This window comes from Aquarana catesbeiana, linkage group LG02 (genome assembly GCF_042186555.1).
Source record: "Aquarana catesbeiana isolate 2022-GZ linkage group LG02, ASM4218655v1, whole genome shotgun sequence".
Taxonomy (NCBI): domain Eukaryota; kingdom Metazoa; phylum Chordata; class Amphibia; order Anura; family Ranidae; genus Aquarana; species Aquarana catesbeiana.
Window position 1 is genome coordinate 798,830,309 of NC_133325.1, and position 17,499 is coordinate 798,847,807.

General features: G+C 50.3%; 1 protein-coding gene across 3 annotated transcripts in view; it reads right to left on the minus strand.

Annotated features, from left to right (window-relative positions):
- Window positions 1-17,499, minus strand: part of HAO2 (hydroxyacid oxidase 2) — a 61,633-nt gene that overhangs the window by 13,402 nt on the left and 30,732 nt on the right. For 2 of the 3 annotated variants that reach the window (XM_073617521.1, XM_073617520.1), the window contains exons 2-4: window positions 10,397-10,549; window positions 4,133-4,284; window positions 2,449-2,732 (exon numbers count right to left, since the gene is read on the minus strand). In XM_073617521.1, the coding sequence (XP_073473622.1) occupies window positions 2,449-2,732; window positions 4,133-4,284; window positions 10,397-10,527 (567 nt within the window). In that variant the 5' untranslated portion in view covers window positions 10,528-10,549. The remainder of the gene's footprint in view (window positions 1-2,448; window positions 2,733-4,132; window positions 4,285-10,396; window positions 10,550-17,499) is intronic. The other variant, XM_073617522.1, reaches the window with a different exon arrangement.

A 17,499-nucleotide genomic window follows, 5' to 3' on the forward strand; every position in this document is an offset into this window, starting at 1 on the left:
TTATTATTTTATATGGTATTGGTTATTAATTGTATATGGCATTATTACAATATGTTCATTTATTATCATCATCATCAGTAACCTGATTGTGTTTTATAGTAGTAGTATTACATTTTTTTATATGGTAGAATTATAATATTTCATGTATTGTTATTATTATTATAATAAATTACTTTATTGTGTGTTACTGTAGTTTGATTATTCTTTTTATATGGTATTCTTATAATATTTCATTATTATTGTCATCATCATCATCATCATGAACCTGTGTGTTAAAGTAGTATGTTTATTATTTTTAAATGGTATTGATTATTTGTTTTGTATGGTATTATAACAATATTATTGATGATAAAAAAAGAAAAAAAAACGATAATTAAAATATTGTTATAATACCATACAAAAACTAATAATACCATATAAAAAATAATAATCATACTACTATAACACACAATGTTATTGATGATAAAAAAACAAAAAAAAAAAAACACAAAAATTAAAATATTATTGTGTGTTATAGTAGTATGATTATTATTTTTTATATGGTATTGTTTATTAGTTTTGTAAAGAGTTATAACAATATTTTAATTATTATAATTTTTTATCACCAATACCCTTATTGAGTTTGATAGTAATATGATTATTATTTGTATATGGTATTATTATATTATTTTATTATTATTATTTAGTAGTAGTAGTAGTAGTAGTAGTAGTAGTATTTTATGATTAATATTATCATCATCATTCATATCAATTACCTTATTGTGCTTTTATATTAGCATGATTTTTTTTATGGTATCAGTAAAATTTGTTTTTTAATGAATAGATAAAAAAAATAAAATAAGAGTTTACTTCTACGGTAGATATTTATAACGTGAAGTTTTGCATTCCTTATGAACTATTAAACTTTTTTCCTTTTTTTGTGTTATAGCCCTACTGAAGGGGTGGGGGATGTTTGAACCCCTGAAACAGGGGCGGATCCAGAGCCTAGTCTCGGGAGGGGCACTGGCAGAAAATACACTAACTGACCCCCATACTACACTAACTGACTGCCATGCTACACTAACTGACCCCCATGCTACACTAACTGACCCCCATGCTACACTAACTGACCCCCATGCTACACTAACTGACCGCCATGCTACACTAACTGACCGCCATGCTACACTAACTGACCCCCATGCTACACTAACTGACCCCCATGCTACACTAACTGACCACTATACTACACTAACTGACCACCAGGCTACACTAACTGACCCCCATGCTACACTAACTGACCCCCATGCTACACTAACTGACCCCCATGCTACACTAACTGACCCCCATGCTACACTAACTGACCGCCATGCTACACTAACTGACCGCCATGCTACACTAACTGACCCCCATGCTACACTAACTGACCCCCATGCTACACTAATTGACCCCCATGCTACACTAACTGACCACTATACTACACTAACTGACCACCAGGCTACACTAACTGACCCCCATGCTGCACTAACTGACCCCCATGCTACACTAACTGACCCCCATACTACACTGACTTTCTCTCTCTCCCCCCACCCCGGGCCAGTAACACGAGGGAGTCTCACTCACCTTCGTGTCTGGCTGGCCTGCATCAGTGCGGAGGAGGAGAAGACAGCGGCGGCTCACATTGCTTCTCTCCCCCGCGCTGTAGCTGCCATGTTCAGTGTCCGGCGCAGCGCTCTGTAATTGGGCGTATTGGGGTCATGTGCGGAGGCGGGACTTCAGGAACAATCACGGACAGGCCAGCTCTACGCCTCACGTGACCCCCATACGCCCAATCACAGTCACCCGGAGCCCGGGGACACAGGAAGATAAAATTAGGAGGAGGCAGCCAGTGACACATACTGCCCCCCCTAAATGTCACGCCCGGGGCCACGGCACCCCCCACGCTAGGAGCTCACTCACCTGCCAACTCCCGCTGACTGGCCCGCCCGCACACTCATCCCTGGGCCCTGACTGGCCTGTTCATCACACTAATTTCTCGGAGGGGGCAATTGCCCCGTTGCCCCCCCCTGGATCCGCCCCTGCCCTGAAATATATTGGGTTTCCTATTTACCTTATCAATAAAAAAAAAAAACCTGTTTTGGACTTTTATGACCATTGGTTTGGCACCCTTACCGCTTCGGCTTCTCACATATTTAACAATAAAAACCTGACAGGGGCTCCAACCTTCTCCCACTCTTACCAAAATGAAATAAAACATTCTTTCTGGCTGGAAATGATAAAAGTCGTAGATTTTTTTGATGCAACCACAAAGAGTAACATGGAAAAAGAAAAAGTCATCTCAAAATTTGAGTATGAGATGATTTTGCTGAAAAGCCTTCATGTAAGCCTCCTTATTCGCTCTCTTTCTGATACTAGTCCATTATTAGCCAGAATGTAAGTTACCATACATAAAGAAAAAAAAGAAGATCTCACCTCAAAAACTCCTTCAAAGTTTTTGACCTTGAGATGTGGGGGGAGGCGAAAGTTATTCCGTATGTCGCTCCTCCTCTTGCCCGTATACGGAACATCCACGGTCAACACCAAAGCCTTGAAGCCCAGCGCCTCCGCCCGATGCACCAACCCCTCGGACAGCTTGCGGTCTCGGTACACGTAGAGCTGGAACCAACGTAGCCCTTCAGGTGCCGCAGCCACGATCTCTTCCACCGAGCAGGTGGAGTAGGTGCTGGCCACGTAGCACAGATTGAGATCCTCAGCCGCTGGAATACAAAACGCCACAAACATCTCACATGAGACACGTGGATAAAGTGTGTACTGCCCTTGACTTCTGAAGTCCCACCAAAGCCATTAGCTGCATGGATGGTCAGTACTAAATATTTTTCTGAAAGCAGAAACCCTAGAGAATAAAATCGTGGTAGTTCCAATTTTTTTTATGTCTGACAATAATATTGTGACAGTTTATTGGTAAAATATAGAAGATGAGCTTTCCCCTAAGATTATATGTGCATTTAACGTGTTTTATTGCATGTTATGAGGATTTGGTGTTTGGCATTGACCATGAGGATCAGTTGTGTGGCATTGACCATGAGGATTCGTGGTGTGACATTGACCATGAGGATTTGTTGTGTGGCATTGACCATGAGGATCAGTTGTGTGGCGTTGACCATGAGGATCTGTTGTGTGGCATTGACCATGAGGATCTGTTGTGTGGCATTAACCATGAGGATTTGTTGTGTGGCATTGACCATGGGGATTAGTTGTGTGGCATTGACCATGAGGATTTTGTGGTGTGACATTGACCATGAGGATTAGTTGGGTGGCATTGACCATGAGGATTTTGTGGTGTGACATTGACCATGAGTATTAGTTGTGTGCCCTTGACCATGAGGATTAGTTGGGTGGAATTGACCATGAGGATTTCGTGGTGTGACATTGACCATGAGGATTCGTTGTGTGCCATTGACCATGAGGATTTGTTGTGTGCCATTGACCGTGAGGATTTGTTGTGTGCCATTGACCATGAGGATTTGTTGTGTGCCATTGACCATGAGGATTTGTTGTGTGGCATTGACCATGAGGATTTTGTGGTGTGACATTGACCATGAGTATTAGTTGTGTGCCATTGACCATGAGGATTAGTTGGGTGGCGTTGACCATGAGGATTTCGTGGTGTGACATTGACCATGAGGATTCGTTGTGTGCCATTGACCATGAGGATTCGTTGTGTGGCATTGACCATGAGGATTTGTTGTGTGCCATTGACCATGAGGATTTGTTGTGTGCCATTGACCATGAGGATTTGTTGTGTGGCATTGACCATGAGGATTTTGTGGTGTGACATTGACCATGAGTATTAGTTGTGTGCCATTGACCATGAGGATTAGTTGGGTAGCGTTGACCATGAGGATTTCGTGGTGTGACATTGACCATGAGGATTCGTTGTGTGCCATTGACCATGAGGATTCGTTGTGTGCCATTGACCATGAGGATTCGTTGTGTGGCATTGACCATGAGGATTTGTTGTGTGGCATTGACCATGAGGATTAGTTGTGTGGCATTGACCATAAGGATTTGCTGTGTGACATTGACCATGAGAATTCATGGTGTGGCATTGACCTAGTGTGGCAGTCAAGCCCAGATCATATTGGTATCCCCCTACCTCTGGCGGTGCTCATCTCTCCATCCGGCCATGCCAGGCAGTGGAAGGCAGTGGGGGCTATGCCGATCGGACAGCTGACCTCCGTTCCCAAAATCGTGGTCTTTGTATCCGTCACCGACACGTCACGCAGCATACGAGGTCTCAGCCGGATACTGCAAAGATATTTCAGGAGGACACCACTTTATAGAAATAAGATGGTACATGCTTTAGATTTAGATCACATTCACCAAAAATATTTAAAATTTTGCAAGGGGGGACAACTGGTGGTGGGAGTGGTAAACAGGGACACCCGGGAACAGTGCAGGCAGGATTGTTCTGCTCTTTTATACAGCAAGGCAGAAAACAAACACAGCTTCAACGTAGACTTTGTACAGCAAGTCCATAGCAAAAAAACAAACATATTTTCTGCTAGTCCAAGCCGTTAACGAAACCCAGGTCAGTTCCTGACTAAAAAAAGTGAACCCAAATTAATTCCCCAAAAACAAACAGGCAGTTCCAGCACTGTTTTAGTGTTTTATCAGTAGTCAGCCTTTTCACCCAGCAGCAGGTTTCCACAGCAGAGAAGATCAGAGAGAGTCCTGAGCAGGAGTCTACTCACATACACTCACCGGACACTTTATTAGGTGCACCTTGCTAAGACCAGGTTGGACTCTGTTTTGCCTTCATTCTTGGTGCCATAGATTCAACAAGGTGTTGGAAACATTCCTCAGAGATTTTGGTCCATAGTGACATGATAGCATCACGCAGTTGCTCCAGATTTGTCGGCTTCACATCCATGATGCAACTCTCCCATTCCATCACATCCTAAAGGTGCTCTATTTCATTGAGAGTGTGGAGGCCATTGGAGTACAGGGACCTCATTGTCCAGTGTTGAGATGATTGGAGCTTTGTGACATGGAGGAATATCCTGCTAGAAGGAGCCATCAGAAGATGGGGACACTGTAGTCATAAAGGGATGGACATGGTCAGCAACAATACTCAGGGAGGCCGTGGTGACTAAGCCATGCTAAATTGGTACTAAGGGGCCCAAAGTGTGCCAAGAAAATATCCCCCCCCCCACCATTACACCCCCACCACCAGCCTGAACCGGTGATACAAGGCAGGATGGATCCATGCGCCAAATTCTGACCCCACCATCTGAATATCGCAGCTGAAATCCAGACTCATCAGACCAGGCAACGCTTCTCCAATCTTCTATTGTCCGATATTGGTGATCCTGTGCCAATTGTAGCCTCAGTTTCCTGTTCTTAGCTGACAGGAGTGGCACCCGGTGTGGTCTTCTGCTTCTGTAGCCTATCTGCTTCAAGGTTGGATGTGTTGTGCGTTCAGAGATGGTATTCTGCATACCTTGGGTGTAACGAGGGGTTATTTGAGTTACTGTTGCCTTTCTATCATCTGGAACCAGTCTGCCCATTCTCCTCTGACCTCTGACCTCAACAAGGCATTTTCCTCCACACAACTGCCGCTCACAGGATATTTTCTCTTTTTCCCACCATGCTCTGTAAAGCCGAGAGATGATTGTGAGTGAAAATCCCCAGAAATACTCAGACCAGCCCCATCTGGCACCAACAACCACAAAGTCACCAAAATCTCCTTTCTTCCCCATTGTGATGCTTGGTTTGAACTTCAGCAAGCAGTTTTCACCGCCTCTAGATGCCTAAATGCATTGAGTTGCTGCCATGTGATTGGCCGATTATCAATTTGAGTTACCAAGCAATTGAACAGGTGTACTTAATAAAGTGGCCGGTTAGTGTATATAAAGGAGAGAGCGAGCCTTGATCATCAGTCAGATCACATACACCATATTACCTAAAGTATTGGGACGCCTGCCTTTACACACACATGACCTTTAATGACATCCCAGTCTTAGTCCGGAGGGTTCAATATTGAGTTGGCCCACCCTTTGCAGCTATAACAGCTTCATCTCTTCTGGGAAGGTCATCCACAAGGTTTAGGAGTGTGTCTATGGGAATCTTTGACCATTCTTCCAAAAGGGCATTTGCGAGGTCAGGTACTGATGTTGGATGAGAAGGCCTGGCTCGCAGTCTCCGCTCTAATTCATCCCAAAGGTGGTCTATCGGGTTGAGGTCAGGACTCTGTGCAGGCCAGTGATGTTCCTACACCCCAAACCCGCTCATCCATGTCTTTATGGACCTTGCTTTGTGCACTGGTCCAAATCATTTGGTGGAGGGGGGATTATGGTGTGTGGGGTTGTTTTTCAGGGGTTGGGCTTGGCCCCTTAGTTCCAGTGGAGGGAACTCTTAAGGCGTCAGCATACCAAGACATTTTGGACAATTTCATGCTCCAAACTTTGTATAAACAGTTTGGGGACGGCCCCTTCCCGTTCCAACATGACTACACACCAGTGCACAAAGCAAGGTCCATAAAGACATGGATGAGCGAGTTTGGGGTGGAGGAACTTGACTGGCCTGCACAGAGTCCTGACCTCAACCCGATAGAACACCTTTGGGATGAATTAGAGCGGAGACTGTGAGCCAGGCCTTCTCGTCCAACATCAGTGCCTGACCTCACAAATGGGCTTCTGGAAGAATGATCAAACATTCCCATAGACACACTCCTAAACCTTGTGGACAGCCTTCCCAGAAGAGTTGAAGCTGTTATAGCTGCAAAGGGCGAGCCAACTCAATATTGAACCCTACGGACTAAGACTGGGATGCCATTAAAGTTCATGTGTGTGTAAAGGCAGGTGTCCCAATACTTTTGGTAATATAGTGTATATAAAGGAGAGAGAGAGCCCTGATCATCAGTCAGATCACATATATAAAGGCCCGCGGACAGCTGAGACTAAGAATAAGGTTTGGCTACCAGGTAAGATGTGGACCTAGAAATGGAGGCTTTATCACACTCAAAACTCTACAAAGCCTCCAGGCTAAAGGACCCGGATAGGACTCAAAGTGGAGCTCCGCCGAAAAATAAATAAATAAAAAGTCAGCAGCTACAAAAAGTGTAGCTGCTGACTTTTAATAATCGAGGATGTCAGGGGATCACCTGCACTTACATAGTTACATAGTAGGTGAGGTTGAAAAAAGACACAAGTCCATCAAATCCAACCTATGTGTGTGATTATGTGTCAGTATTACATTGCATATCCCTGTATGTTGCGGTCGTTCAGGTGATTATCTAATAGTTTCTTGAAACTATCAATGCTCCCCGCAGAGACCACCGCCTGTGGAAGGGAATTCCACATCCTTGCCGCTCTTACAGTAAAGAACCCTCTACGCAGTTTAAGGTTAAACCTCTTTTCTTCTAATTTTAATGAGTGGCCACGTGTCTTGTTAAACTCCCTTCCACAGAAAAGTTTTATCCCTATTGTGGGGTCACCAGTACGGTATTTGTAAATTGAAATCATATCCCCTCTCAAGCGTCTCTTCTCCAGAGAGAATAAGTTCAGTGCTCGCAACCTTTCCTCATAACTAATATCCTCCAGACCCTTTATTAGCTTTGCTGCCCTTCTTTGTACTCGCTCCATTTCCAGTACATCCTTCCTGAGGACTGGTGCCCAGAACTGGACAGCATAGTCCAGGTGCGGCCGGACCAGAGTCTTGTAGAGCGGGAGAATTATCGTTTTATCTCTGGAGTTGATCCCCTTTTTAATGCCAATATTCTGTTTGCTTTGTTAGCAGCAGCTTGGCATTGCATGTCATTGCTGAGCCTATCATCTACTAGGACCCCCAGGTCCTTTTCCATCCTAGATCCCCCCAGAGGTTCTCCCCCCAGTCTATAGATTGCATTCAGATTTTTGCCACCCAAATGCATTATTTTACATTTTTCTACATTGAACCTCATTTGCCATGTAGTTGCCCACCCCATTAATTTGTTCAGATCTTCTTGCAAGGTTTCCACATCCTACGGAGAAGTTATTGCCCTGCTTAGCTTAGTATCGTCCACAAATACAGAGATTGAACTGTTTATCCCATCCTTCAGATCGTTTATGAACAAATTAAATAGGATTGGTCCCAGCACAGAACCCTGGGGAACCCCACTACCCACCCCTGACCATTCTGAGTACTCCCCATTTATCACCACCCTCTGAACTCGCCCTTGTAGCCAGTTTTCAATCCATGTACTCACCCTATGGTCCATGCCAACGCACCTTATTTTGTACAGTAAACGTTTATGGGGAACTGTATCAAATGCTTTTGCAAAATCCAGATACACCACGTCTACGGGCCTTCCTTTATCTAGATGGCAACTCACCTCCTCATAGAAGGTTAGTAGATTGGTTTGGCAAGAACGATTCTTCATGAATCCATGCTGATTACTGCTAATGATACCGTTCTTATTACTAAAATCTTGTATATAGTCCCTTATCATCCCCTCCAAGAGTTTACATACTATTGATGTTAGGCTAACTGGTCTGTAATTCCCAGGGATGTATTTTGGGCCCTTTTTTAAATATTGGTGCTACATTGGCTTTTCTCCAATCAGCTGGTACCATTCCAGTCAGTAGAAATTAAAAAGTAAAAATTTTAAAGTTCCATTTTTGGGTGGAACTCTGCTTTAAGATTTTGAAAAAAATCTAAAAAAAAAAAAAAAAAATAGAATGTTTGTTTCCTCCAAGTGTAGGCGAGAAACCAAACCTAGACCACACATACACATGGTCCACAATTCTGCCCTCCAGTCATTCTATACCATGTGTCACATAACCCCCCAATCGCAGTCTTGCAATTTCAACCCCCTCCATCTCCAGTGCTCATCTCTCGGCACAGAGATCCCACCAGTAGAGTTCCCTAAAGTAGAAAGAAAACCTTCAGATCCCCATTATCAACTTAACAATGAAATAAACAGTTTTGGGTGAAATGCCCCTTAAGGACATTCATTGGGTCACCCTCTGTACTGGAAAATCTGTCTGGTCGAGGGATTTTGGAATATTGCACTTTGTGCTCTCTGCGACACTCTGCAGAATAATCTGGGACATTGACATGACCTGACATTGTGTAAATTTACTGGGAATGTTTATTCTGACCGGAGGCCTCCATTACTGGCGCTGTTCTACTGTATAGCTTATAACTGTTTAACTTATGTTACGTGTGTTCCGCTTATTGGACCTTGAGGGCTGGTTCACATCATAAAAGAGGTGTCCAAGCCCAGGTGTCCCCATGTAATGATTTTAAGACAGCCCTATTAATTTCAAAATCACGCTACGCCAGAAATCCTAATTTACTAAATTTTGTAATTTACAAAACCCGGTAGTCTGGACTAAATACGGAATTAAGATCACATTGTAGTGAACGGTACCCCTAATGACATTCGATGGATTGAAACTACGTTATGACTTACCAAGCTCACATTTTTTTTCAGATACATTCAATTGGGACACTTTTTTTGCTCCCAATTTGACAGAGAGCCTCTTGACCTCGAGCCCAGCGACCAATGGCGTCCCTAGGGGGGGCCAGAGGGGGCCCTGACCCCCCAATATTTTTCTGTGCCCCACCATGTGCCCCCCCCAATTAAAAAATAAAAATAATCAATAATAATAATAAATATTAATAATAAATTAGACATAGGCAATGTCTAAGAGGGAGAGTTCCCAGTCAGCTCCTGCGGGTGAGTCCTCCCCCCTCCCTCTGCTCATTGACACTGCATAATGCGAGCGCTCACACAACCACGGCCGCCCGATCTGCTCCTTCCCCTGCATCCTCATTGGCAGGGAGAGGAGCGAGTTGCAGGAAGGACTCCACCAGGACTCTCAGTTACTGAAAAAACAGACTGATTTCATTTCATTTGAGTACAGTGTAGCACGACAACGCAATTGTCATTCACAGAGTGACAGCGCTAAAAGCTAAAAATTGGTCGGGGCAGGAAGGGGGTTTAAGTGCCCGGTAAGCAAGAAGTTAATTTTGGTATTGTCTTTTTATTTTTTTTCCCCCTACGTTTCCTTTTCTTGTAAATGTACACTGGTAAGTGTATTGTGGCCAGTGGTTGATGTCCACGATCTGTGGCCTGTTGTATGCATGTTAAAAAACTGAATAAAAAATAATTTACAAAAAAAAAAAAAATCACGCTACGCCAAACCACATGGTACTGTAGTACCATGTCTTTTGGTGGCAGCAAATGCCCCTGTATTTGCTAGATGCGTGGGGTTGCCATTAATATTTAAAAGCAGAGGGGCAGTAATAAGGACTGACTGATGACCCGACCCTTCTCCAAAAGATTGAAAATACGTTTTGGCTGGAGTTCTGTTTCAACACTGCGAAGTGACCTTCCTTCAGTAGAAAGTTCCCCAGAATCCTCTTTGTTTACCGTTTGAAGGCGAGCAAGTTGTCATCCCGCGTGCAGCAGTCATCGGCCCCCGCGGCATAATACTCCCAGGTGGCTTTAGGCAAATGATCTCTGGCGTAGGCTTCAAAGTCCGACAGGCAAATGAGGGACATTTCGGCATCCCCCAGCCCCGACCTGAGGAGGAGAGGCAAGGAAAGGGTCAGAGGAACTGCAGAAGTCAATCACTACGCCATGAGGACGGATACAGGAGAGAAACCATATGGGGAGGACAGACACCAGAGAGACAACGTACCAGGAGGACAGACACCAGAGAGACAACATATGGGGAGGACAGACACCGGAGAGACACCGGAGAGACAACGACAGACACCGGAGAGACAACGTACGGGGAGGACAGACACCGGAGAGACAACGTACGGGGAGGACAGACACCGGAGAGACAACGTACGAGGAGGACAGACACCGGAGAGACACTGGAGAGACAACGACAGACACCGGAGAGACAACGTATGGGGAGGACAGACACCGGAGAGACACCGGAGAGACAACGACAGACACCGGAGAGACAACGTACGGGGAGGACAGACACCGGAGAGACAACGTACGGGGAGGACAGACACCGGAGAGACAACGTACGGGGAGGACAGACACCGGAGAGACACTGGAGAGACAACGACAGACACCGGAGAGACAACGTATGGGGAGGACAGACACCGGAGAGACACCGGAGAGACAATGACAGACACCGGAGAGACAACATACGGGGAGGACAGACACCGGAGAGACAACGTATGGGGAGGACAGACACCGGAGAGACAACGTACGAGGAGGACAGACACCGGAGAGACAACGTACGGGGAGGACAGACACCGGAGAGACAACGTATGGGGAGGACAGACACTGGAGAGACAACGTACGAGGAGGACAGACACCGGAGAGACACCAGAGAGACAACGACAGACACCGGAGAGACAACGTACGAGGAGGACAGACACCGGAGAGACACCAGAGAGACAACGACAGACACCGGAGAGACAACGTATGGGGAGGACAGACACCGGAGAGACACCGAAGAGACAACGACAGACACCGGAGAGACAACGTACGGGGAGGACAGGCCCTGGAGAGACAACGTACGAGGAGGACAGACACCGGAGAGACACCGGAGAGACAACGACAGACACCGAAGAGACAACGTATGGGGAGGACAGACACCGGAGAGACAACGTATGGGGAGGACAGACACCGGAGAGACACCGGAGAGACAACGACAGACACCGGAGAGACAACGTACGGGGAGGACAGACACCGGAGAGACAACGTATGGGGAGGACAGACACCGGAGAGACACCGGAGAGACAACGACAGACACCGGAGAGACAACATACGGGGAGGACAGACACCGGAGAGACAACATACGGGGAGGACAGACACCGGAGAGACAACGTATAGGGAGGACAGACACCGGAGAGACAACGTACGAGGAGGACAGACACCGGAGAGACAACGTACGGGGAGGACAGACACCGGAGAGACAACGTATGGGGAGGACAGACACTGGAGAGACAACGTACGAGGAGGACAGACACCGGAGAGACACCAGAGAGACAACGACAGACACCGGAGAGACAACGTATGGGGAGGACAGACACCGGAGAGACAACGTACGAGGAGGACAGACACCGGAGAGACAACGTATGGGGAGGACAGACACCGGAGAGACACCGGAGAGACAACGACAGACACCGGAGAGACAACATACGGGGAGGACAGACACCGGAGAGACAACATACGGGGAGGACAGACACCGGAGAGACAACGTATAGGGAGGACAGACACCGGAGAGACAACGTACGAGGAGGACAGACACCGGAGAGACAACGTACGGGGAGGACAGACACCGGAGAGACAACGTATGGGGAGGACAGACACTGGAGAGACAACGTACGAGGAGGACAGACACCGGAGAGACACCAGAGAGACAACGACAGACACCGGAGAGACAACGTATGGGGAGGACAGACACCGGAGAGACAACGTACGAGGAGGACCGGCCCCCGGAGAGACACCGGAGAAACAACGGCAGACACCGGAGAGACAACGTATGGGGAGGACAGACACCGGAGAGACAACGACAGACACCGGAGAGACAACGTAGGGGGAGGACAGACACCGGAGAGCAGGGGCGGACTGACAACTCATGGGGCCCCCGGGCAATAGGGGCTCATGGGGCCCCCTTAGTCCCCACCCACCCACACACAAGCCACACCCTCACAAAGCCCCACGTATATATTGCATGCTACATTACATGCATTGGTCACAGAATTTCTCTACTTCATGTTCAAAATAAATGTTTAAAGATTAAAGAAAAATAAACTCACTTTAACCACATACATTTACTGCAGGGCTGCGTCTCCTGTGAGCAGAATCATGTACAGGTACTTGATTCTGCACTTGCGGGTCTGCATGCTGTTTGACCTGCTGCCGCTGTGATTGGACACACCGAGAGCTAACCAGCGAGTCCGGAGGACCCCATGTCCGCCAGGCCCCGACGATCGTTTCCAACAGAGGCAGAACTGTGGTCTGCCTATGTAAACAAGTCCCCAGAGAGCCTCCCCTTACATCAGGGTCCCCAGAGAGCCTCCCTTTACATCAGGGTCCCCAGAGAGCCTCCCCTTACATCAGGGTCCCCAGAGAGCCCCCCCTTACATCAGGGTCCCCAGAGAACCTCCCCTTACATCAGGGTCCCCAGAGAGCCTCCTCCTTACATCAGGGTCCCCAGAGAGCCTCCTCCTTACATCAGGGTCCCCAGAGAGCCTCCTCCTTACATCAGGGTCCGCAGAGAGCCTCCTCCTTACATCAGGGTCCCCAGAGAGCCCCCTCCTTACATCAGGGTCCCCAGAGAGCCCCCTCCTTACATCAAGGTCCCCAGAGAGCCCCCTCCTTACATCAGGGTCCCCAGAGAAACCCCCCATACATCAGGGTCCCCAGAGAGCCTCCCCTTACATCAGGGTCCCCAGAGAGCCCCCCCTTACATCAGGGTCCCCAGAGAACCTCCCCTTACATCAGGGTCCCCAGAGAGCCTCCCCTTACATCAGGGTCCCCAGAGAGCCCCCCCTTACATCAGGGTCCCCAGAGAGCCTCCCTTTACATCAGGGTCCCCAGAGAGCCTCCCCTTACATCAGGGTCCCCAGAGAGCCCCCCCTTACATCAGGGTCCCCAGAGAACCTCCCCTTACATCAGGGTCCCCAGAGAGCCTCCTCCTTACATCAGGGTCCCCAGAGAGCCTCCTCCTTACATCAGGGTCCCCAGAGAGCCTCCTCCTTACATCAGGGTCCGCAGAGAGCCCCCTCCTTACATCAGGGTCCCCAGAGAGCCCCCTCCTTACATCAGGGTCCCCAGAGAGCCCCCTCCTTACATCAAGGTCCCCAGAGAGCCCCCTCCTTACATCAGGGTCCCCAGAGAAACCCCCCATACATCAGGGTCCCCAGAGAGCCACCCTTACATCAAGGTCTTCAGAGAGCCCCCCCTTACATCAAGGTCTTCAGAGAGCCCCCCTTACATCAAGGTCCCCAGAGAGCCCCCCCATACATCAAGGTCTCCAGAGAGCCCCACATACATCAGGGTCCACTCCCCAGAGAGCCCCCCCATGCATCAGGGTCCCAGAGAGCCCCCCATAGATCTGGGTCCCCAGAGAGCCCCCCATAGATCTGGGTCCCCAGAGAGCCCCCAATAGATCTGGGTCCCCAGAGAGCCCCCCCCCATACATCAGGGTCCCCAGAGAGCCCCCATACATCAGGGTCTCCAGAGAGCCCCCCCAAACATCAGGGTCCCCAGAGAGCCTCCTCCTTACATCAGGGTCCCCAGAGAGCCTCCTCCTTACATCAGGGTCCCCAGACAGCCTCCTCCTTACATCAGGGTTCCCAGAGAGCCCCCTCCTTACATCAGGGTCCCCAGAGAGCCTCCTCCTTACATCAGGGTCCCCAGAGAGCCCCCTCCTTACATCAAGGTCCCCAGAGAGCCCCCTCCTTACATCAGGGTCCCCAGAGAAACCCCCCTTACATCAGGGTCCCCAGAGAGCCCCCCCATACATCAAGGTCCCCAGAGAGCCCCCCCATACATCAAGGTCTCCAGAGAGCCCCCCCATACATCAGGGTCCCCAGAGAGCCCCCCCATACATCAGGGTCCCCAGAGAGCCCCCCCAAACATCAGGGTCTCCAGAGAGCCTCCTCCTTACATCAGGGTCCCCAGAGAGCCTCGTCCTTACAATAGGGTCCCCAGAGAGCCTCCTCCTTACATCAGGGTCCCTAGAGAGCCCCCCATACATCAGGGTCCCCAGAGAGCCCCCTCCTTACATCAGGGTCCCCAGAGAGCCCCCTCCTTACATCAAGGTCCCCAGAGAGCCCCCTCCTTACATCAGGGTCCCCAGAGAGCCCCCTCCTTACATCAAGGTCCCCAGAGAGCCCCCTCCTTACATCAGGGTCCCCAGAGAAACCCCCCATACATCAGGGTCCCCAGAGAGCCACCCTTACATCAAGGTCTTCAGAGAGCCCCCCCTTACATCAAGGTCTTCAGAGAGCCCCCCTTACATCAAGGTCCCCAGAGAGCCCCCCCATACATCAGGGTCCACTCCCCAGAGAGCCCCCCCATGCATCAGGGTCCCAGAGAGCCCCCCATAGATCTGGGTCCCCAGAGAGCCCCCCATAGATCTGGGTCCCCAGAGAGCCCCCAATAGATCTGGGTCCCCAGAGAGCCCCCCCCCATACATCAGGGTCCCCAGAGAGCCCCCATACATCAGGGTCTCCAGAGAGCCCCCCCAAACATCAGGGTCCCCAGAGAGCCTCCTCCTTACATCAGGGTCCCCAGAGAGCCTCCTCCTTACATCAGGGTCCCCAGACAGCCTCCTCCTAACATCAGGGTTCCCAGAGAGCCCCCTCCTTACATCAGGGTCCCCAGAGAGCCTCCTCCTTACATCAGGGTCCCCAGAGAGCCCCCTCCTTACATCAAGGTCCCCAGAGAGCCCCCTCCTTACATCAGGGTCCCCAGAGAAACCCCCCTTACATCAGGGTCCCCAGAGAGCCCCCCCATACATCAAGGTCCCCAGAGAGCCCCCCCATACATCAAGGTCTCCAGAGAGCCCCCCCATACATCAGGGTCCCCAGAGAGCCCCCCCATACATCAGGGTCCCCAGAGAGCCCCCCCAAACATCAGGGTCTCCAGAGAGCCTCCTCCTTACATCAGGGTCCCCAGAGAGCCTCGTCCTTACAATAGGGTCCCCAGAGAGCCTCCTCCTTACATCAGGGTCCCTAGAGAGCCCCCCATACATCAGGGTCCCCAGAGAGCCTCCCCCCATACATCAGGGTCCCCAGAGAGCCTTCCCCCATACATCAGGGTCCCCAGAGAGCCTCGTCCTTACATCAGGGTCCCCAGAGAGCCTCCTCCTTACATCAGGGTCCCCAGAGAGCCTCCCCCCATACATCAGGGTCCCCAGAGAGCCCCCCCATACATCAGGGTCCCCAGAGAGCCCCCCATAAATCAGGGTCCCCAGAGAGCCCCCCATAAATCAGGGTCCCCAGAGAGCCCCCCATAAATCAGGGTCCCCAGAGAGCCCCCCATACATCAGAGTCCCCAGAGAGCCCCCCATACATCAGGGTCCCCAGAGAGCCCCCCCATACATCAGGGTCCCCAGAGAGCCCCCCCATACATCAGGGTCCCCAGAGAGCCCCCCATACATCAGGGTCCCCAGAGAGCCCCCCCATACATCAGGGTCCCCAGAGAGCCCCCCATACATCAGGGTCTCCAGAGAGCCCCCCCATACATCAGGGTCCCCAGAGAGCCCCCCCATACATCAGGGTCCCCAGAGAGCCCCCCATACATCAGGGTCCCCAGAGAGCCCCCCCATACATCAGGGTCCCCAGAGAGCCCCCCCCCTTACATCAGGGTCCCCAGAGAGCTCCCCCCCATACATCAGGGTCCCTAGAGAGCCCCCCATACATCAGGGTCCCCAGAGAGCCCCTCCATACATCAGGGTCCCCAGAGAGCCCCCCCATACATCAGGGTCCCCAGAGAGCCCCTCCATACATCAGGGTCCCCAGAGAGCCCCTCCATACATCAGGGTCCCCAGAGAGCCCCTCCATACATCAGGGTCCCCAGAGAGCCCCCCCATACATCAGGGTCCCCAGAGAGCCCCCCCATACATCAGGGTCCCCAGAGAACCCCTCCCCCCATACATCAGGGTCCCCAGAGAATCCCCCCCATACATCAGGGTCCCCAGAGAGCCCCCCCCATACATCAGGGTCCCCAGAGAGCCCCCCCCATACATCAGGGTCCCCAGAGAGCCCCCCCCCATACATCAGGGTCCCCAGAGAGCCCCCCACATACATCAGGGTCCCCAGAGAACCCCACATACATCAGGGTCCCCAGAGAACCCCACATACATCAGGGTCCCCAGAGAACCCCACATACATCAGGGTCCCCAGAGAACCCCCCCCATACATCAGGGTCCCCAGAGAACCCCACATACATCAGGGTCCCCAGAGAGCCCCCCATACATCAGGGTCCCCAGAGAGCCCCCCCATACATCAGGGTCCCCAGAGAGCCCCCCATACATCAGGGTCTCCAGAGAGCCCCCCCATACATCAGGGTCCCCAGAGAGCCCCCCCCCATACATCAGGGTCCCTAGAGAGCCCCCCATACATCAGGGTCCCCAGAGAGCCCCCCCATACATCAGGGTCCCCAGAGAGCCCCTCCATACATCAGGGTCCCCAGAGAGCCCCTCCATACATCAGGGTCCCCAGAGAGCCCCCCCATACATCAGGGTCCCCAGAGAGCCCCCCCATACATCAGGGTCCCCAGAGAACCCCTCCCCCCATACATCAGGGTCCCCAGAGAGCCCCCCCATACATCAGGGTCCCCAGAGAGCCCCCCCCATACATCAGGGTCCCCAGAGAACCCCACATACATCAGGGTCCCCAGAGAACCCCACATACATCAGGGTCCCCAGAGAACCCCCCCCCATACATCAGGGTCCCCAGAGAACCCCACATACATCAGGGTCCCCAGAGAACCCCCCCCCATACATCAGGGTCCCCAGAGAACCCCACATACATCAGGGTCCCCAGAGA